This window comes from Phyllostomus hastatus, unplaced genomic scaffold (assembly GCF_019186645.2).
Source record: "Phyllostomus hastatus isolate PE091 unplaced genomic scaffold, TTU_PhHast_1.1 phas_scaffold_21, whole genome shotgun sequence".
Lineage (NCBI taxonomy): Eukaryota > Metazoa > Chordata > Mammalia > Chiroptera > Phyllostomidae > Phyllostomus > Phyllostomus hastatus.
In genome coordinates, this window is record NW_025334017.1 from 47,891,695 (window position 1) to 47,897,694 (window position 6,000).

The 6,000-nt window shown below is 63.5% G+C and overlaps 1 protein-coding gene across 1 annotated transcript in view; it reads right to left on the reverse strand.

The window, feature by feature from the left end:
- The window catches only part of LOC123833007 (maestro heat-like repeat family member 5), a 32,826-nt gene extending 27,033 nt beyond the window's left edge, over positions 1 to 5,793 (reverse strand). The window contains exons 1-4 of the mRNA XM_045860967.1: positions 5,714 to 5,793; positions 2,106 to 2,287; positions 1,322 to 1,467; positions 211 to 339 (exon numbers count right to left, since the gene is read on the reverse strand). Of these exons, the coding sequence (XP_045716923.1) occupies positions 211 to 339; positions 1,322 to 1,467; positions 2,106 to 2,287; positions 5,714 to 5,793 (537 nt within the window). The remainder of the gene's footprint in view (positions 1 to 210; positions 340 to 1,321; positions 1,468 to 2,105; positions 2,288 to 5,713) is intronic.
- Positions 5,794 to 6,000: the final 207 nt, after the last annotated feature.

The window sequence follows — 6,000 nt, forward strand, 5'->3', positions numbered from 1 at the left end:
GAGGCCAGACAACAGTGAGCTCTCTGGGCCTCACCGGCCTCAGCTGGGAAATGGGTGCGCGGGGTTGTCTGTCCCTCGGGAGGGGCTGGTGGTAAGAAGATGGGAAAAGGGACGGGAGTCGCTTGGCCAGCCCAAGGCCGGGCCGTCCCAGCAGCACCCTTGGGCCCTGGGGCCGCTGCCTGCACCCCGGGGGCTGGGGGAGGGGCCCACCGTGGACTTGGCCATGTTCTCCAGGGCCAGTTTGATGAAGGCCTTCTCCCAGCTCTCCTCCAGCGAGTCGCTGACCCCGATGACCGTCTCCAGGACGTGGAACAGCCGCAGCTTGTGCCAGCTGGAGACCTGCGGGCAGTGGAGTGGGCAGAGGCTCAGGGCCACGGCGGGGTCGCTGAGAGAGCTTGTGGGGGCGGGGCCGGGGCCCTGGGGGGTGCATTTGGCCATCTGGCCAGTAGCCGGTTAGCACACGCCTGCTACAAGCACGTGCGGCCGTGAGCTCGGTTTTGCAGAGACAGGCGAATAAAAGTTTGTCTCTGTCCTCAGGAACTGCCGTGGGGTTTCAGGAGCGTTCCATCTCTAAAGCCAGTTTATTTCGGGATTCCTGCGCTCACTCATTCATTAGAACTCACACACGCCTTCCCCAGCAACCATCCACCCGAAGATCCATCCCACCAACGATCCGGATCCATCCATCCACGCACCCACCATCCACCCATCCATCCATCCACTCATCCACCCACCCACCCACCAGCCATCCATCCACCCATCCATCCATCCAGCTACCCACCACCCATCCGTCCACACACCCACCTGCCCACCCACCATCCATCCACCCATCCACTCACCCACCCACCATCCATCCACACACCCACCATCCATCCACCCACCCACCATCCACCCACCCACCCACCATCCACCCACCCACCCACCATCCATCCATACACCCACCATCCACCCACCCACCCACTCACCCACCACCCATCCATCCACACACCCACCCACCACCCACGCACCCATCCATGCACCCACCCTCCCATCTCGGCCACTCAGTGGCTCTGTGACTTAAGGCAAATCGCTGTCCTCCCCTAAGCCTCAGTTTCCTCATCTACGGGGGCTGTAACAGCTGCATCAGGAGACTGTCCTCAGGTCAGTCGACACGTGTCGGCCCCCTCCCCACCCTCCGCTCAGCCCTGTGGACATAGGAGACCGACTCGCCCAGATCACGGAGCTGCTGTATGGAGGAGCCGAGGTCTGAGCCGGCCTTGGGATCCAGCCCCTCCCCCGCCCCCCGCCCCCCGCCCCCGAGAGCGGCCTGAGCAGCGCCCACCTCGGGGTTGTCCTTGAAGTAGTCGTGGATGGTTTCCAGCACCAGGCCGGGAGCCTCGTGGGCCATGCTCTTGATCTTCTTGACAGTGGAGCTCAGGTGGGCGGAGTCCGAGCTGCTCAGGTCTCGCAGCATCTTGAAGCAGATTGCTAAAGCGCACGGCGAGGGCGTGTGAGGCGGGTGGGCTGCGCGGGCCGGGCGTGGGGAGCGGGGTCTGAGAGGGGGTGCTGGGCGCGCTCCCGGGCCTCCTGGCCATCCGGTCCTCTGGGGTCCAAGGTCCAAGCAGCACAGATGCACTTGTGTTCCTGTCCGTTTGTCCATTCGGCCAGCTTTCATCCATGCATCCATCCATCCGTCATCCACCGACCCGCCGATCCACTGTCCATCCACCCCATCATCCACGCGTTTGTTTGTGCGTCCATCAGTCTGTCCCTCTGCTCATCTGTCCGTCCTTACACGCATCCACCCGTCCAACCGTTAGTACATGTATCCACTCGTCCACTCATCGATCCGCCCACCCAGTGATTTGTCCACCCACCCGTCATCCACCCACCTTCCTTCCCGTCCACAAACCCATCGTCCATCCCGCTCTCTCTCCACTGATTCGTCCCGCCGTCTAGCAGGCAGCACTCCGTGCCGCCCACCCTGGGCGGTCCGAGGGCTGGGTGGGGGTCTCAGAGAGGAGTCAGGGCCCCGCTGTGTACTGGGCACCCGGAGGGTGGGGACAGGAGGTCCCGACTGCGAGGGAGGGGCGGGCAGGACTGGGTCTCGGGGTGGGGGCGGTCACCTGCAGTGCAGGCCCTCTCCAGGAATGCCTGGTGCTCCTGCGGCGCCAGGGCGGCCTGGCTGCTCTGCGACTTGCACAGCAGGATGGTGGTGGGGTGCGCCTCTCTGCCCCTGCGGGCGGGACTCTGCGGGGCCTTCCTGCAAGACAGGTCCCTCGAGGATTCCGAGATGTGGGAGGAGATTCTGAAACAGAAAGGGGTCCTGGGTGCCCGCGCCTGGGCGCCAGGGACACTGAGAGCGCCCTGGTGGGGCCAGGCCGGGTCCCACTCTCTCAGGCGTCCGCCCTTCCGCTCAGTGGACTGACGGCCTGGGGGCGGGGCTCGAGTCTTGTTCAGTCCACTGACGGCCTGGGGGCGGGGCTTCGAGTCCTGCCAACTCTGAGGCACCGTTGAGTTGGATGGGCTGGACATGGTGGGTGGACTGAAGGGTCAGCGTAGGGCATCCAGCCTCCAGCTCTCGCCCGGACTTGCAGGAGGACCCAGGCTTCTCAGGACCACCTAAAGTGCCCGGCCACCACCCGTGCCTGCCAGGGGCTGGGGCAGAGGCCGGAGTGCGTCCGGAGCAGGTGGGGGCCGCGGCACGTTAGAAGGAGCGCATCTCAGTGTCTCACCCCTCCACGTGCTCCACCGCCACACACGACATGTGTCGGGGCGAGCCACGCAAACCCCTCCCGTGGTTCCCCATAAAAAAACCCACGAGAACTAAAAAGTGAGTTCATCGAAGCCCTGGCTGGTGTAGCTCAGTGGATTGAGCGCAGGCTGCGAACCAACGTGTCCCAGGTTCGATTCCCAGCCAGGGCACATACCTGGGTTGCAGGCCATGACCCCCAGCAACCGCACATGAATGTTTCTCTCTCTCTCTCTCTCTCTATCTCCCTCCCTTCCCTCTCTAAAAATAAATAAATGAAATCTTAAAAAAAAGTGAGTTCATTGAATCTGCAAGTGTAGAGTCAGTATGTAAAAATCAGTCCCGTTTCTATAAGCTAGCAATACGTAATTGGGGATTGAAATTCAAAAGGTACCATATGGAGTAGCTCTAAAGATGAAGACATACGCAGGCAAACCTGACAGATAACTGGAAGCTCTCTGTACTTGAAAGTGCAAAATAACGATGGAAGAGACCGAGAGGGCTTTAACGAGAGGAGACGTACCATGGCCACAGATTGGAAGACTCAATATGTTGTTAAGATACCACTTTTCTCTAAATGTATCTGAATATTTACTATAATTCCAATTAAAACTTCAACAGGATTGTGTGTGTGTGTGTGTGTGTGTGTGTGTGTGTGTGTGTGTGGTAATCAACAAGTTGTTCTTAAAATTTACACGGAAAAGTAACAAATGACGTCCAGCTCTGCGGCCAGGCTAGGGTAGGCGAGGCCATACCGTGTGACGGAAGCACAGAAACACAAATAAACGGAACAAAAGTCCAGAGTCCAGAGAAAGACCCGCCCGGCTGAGGCTGACCAGCTTTGGATAGAACTGCAAAAGCGGTTCAATCAGGGAGGGACGAGCAAGTGGGGGGGCAATTAGTGGGCGCATGCACGCACGCGGAACCTCCCGGCTCCGCCTCAAGCTGGGTGCGAAAACTAACTCAGAATAAACCATAGACCCAAGAGTGAAACCCACGACTGTAAACCCCCCGGGAGAAAGTGTAGGAGGGAATCTTGGTGGTCTCGGGGGAGAAAAGGTTTCTCAGATGCACAGCAAGAGACTGTCCGTTAAAGAAACAAGTCACCACCCTGGGTCTCACCCGCACGGAGAGCCTCCGCTTTCGGAACGCCGTCTATAACCGAGGAGAGAGGCTGTGGACTCGGGGGCGTCTCCGTGGACCCCACGACCGAGGAAGGCCTCCGCCCAGAGTGCAGGGAGAGCACAAACTCACCGCGGACCTGTCCACATTGGGCAGAAGACCGAACAGACACCCCCGCCCCCCGCCCCAGGAGATAACAAAATGGCGAATAAACAGCAAAATGCTGGGCACCCTTCCCCAAGGGGGAGACGAAGGAAAGGCGTGGGGTGGGGGTGGGGTGGGACCCGGCGACCAGAACGACGTCAGTCAGGGGAACGGGGACAGCCAGTGCCGCGGAGCCGGGCGCCTCCTGCCCCGCGGGGGGGAGGGGGGAAGCCACGCGGTGCGGCCAGTAGGGGGCGCAGCTCGGTGCGTCCGAGGGAGCTGGACGTGCGCCCACCACCCCCCGCGGCTCCTCCACACCTGCGCGCTCACTCCAGAGCCACGGCAGCTGATGTTCACACCACACTGTGCACACGCGCGTTTAGAACGGCGTTATCTGCAATGGCCCCGTGTGGGAGACGCCCGCGTGCCCTTCCAGGGGCGAGGGCATAAACCGCGTTCGGTCCGTGGGTACTGCTCGGCGCTAACAGGGACCGAGCGGCCGAGAAAGGCCGCCGCGCACGGGTTCCTCAGCGCGTTACTGGGGGGCGGGAACCTCCCCCGAGAAGCCCTGCAGCAGCGCGGGGGCAGGCTCGGCCCAGGCTCGGCCCTTCATTCACCCAGGGGGTGCTGGTTCGGCGCCTGCGGTGTGCCGGCCCCGCCCAGGGAACGGAGCGCACGGAAACCCGGCCCTCACAGCGCCGCCACTCTGGGGGGAGAGGCGCCGACCAGACAGGGAGCTGCGCACCGAGTCAGCTGGGGACAGGGACGCGGGGGCAGTCACGGGCGACTCGATGGACCAGCTGTGGGGGTCAGTCAACTTCAAGAAGCCGGATTCAGGGAGGTTGGCTGGGGGCAAGCGCAGGGGCTGGCTGGGGACTGAAGAAATGAGTGAACGATGAATGAATGAAGGCCTTCCGGGAATAGCGCAGCTCCCCCAGCCTCCCTTCTCCTCCCCTTCCCTCCACCTCGCCCCGTGGGGGTGGCCTCCCACCAGTCCCACGACCTGGGGGGACTCGGAGAGGCCCCGTGAGCTGTCCCGGGGCCCACGGCCTCTGCGGGATGGTGCTGGCTCAGAGCTGGGCCCTGGCCCCGAGGCCCACCTGCTGGAGAGTGGGCCCTTCCTTCCACACGGGCCCGGCTGGCGCCAACTCCGTGTCCTGCAGGGGCCTCTGCCCGGGCCTCGCTGGCCACAGGCGCCACCGCCACCTGCTGTCGCGCCCCAGATCCGCACCCCTGCCCTCCCTCGACCAAGATGGAGTGTGGTTTCAATACCAAGAAACAGCCAGAACACAGCCAGCTGCAGACGTGGTGAGGAGACAAGGGCGCACCAATCAGAACGAGAGAACCCGCTGGTCCGAACGGTGCCTGGGGAGGGGCTCGCAGGCCCTGCTGACTCCAGGCCAAGTCTGGGGCGCTGGGCGTCCCTGCGCCCCAGGAAGGGTGCCCTCCAGCCTGGGGCTGAGGAGGCAGAGGAGGGTGGGGCTGCCCCTGGGGCCCCCCAGGACACTGGGGGCACTGCTTCCTCCCTCCCAGCCGCCCTCCCCCGCTGCTCGTGGCTGCTGCCAGGCCCCTCCCTCCCCGGGGCCTGGGGGTCTGCCCTCCAGCCCCACAGGGAGGCTCTCCCCCCAGAGAGGGAGCGGCCAGGGCCCCTGTGGGAAGCAGGGCATCCGGGTCCCCTCCCGGGCTCCCACGGGCCCTGGCCTGGTGCTGGCTGACCTGGGGTTCTGGGACAGCGCCGATAACACGCTGTCGGCCGTGGAGTGGCTGCCTGCCTTTTCCGAACGCTTCTGGTCCATGTTGGGGTCCGGTTAGGAGGCCCCGCAGGCCCTGTCCTTGTGCCCAGCAGGGTAGCCCTGTCTCTGGGCCGCCCCTGCCCGGCCCCGCCAGCCCTGACCTCACCCCTGAGGTCACAATGGTGCCGGTGTCCGGGGCAGCTTTCCAGGGACACTGCTGAAACTGGGCACGGTGGTCTGGGCGCAGCCGTGTGCACCTGCCCGCGCTCG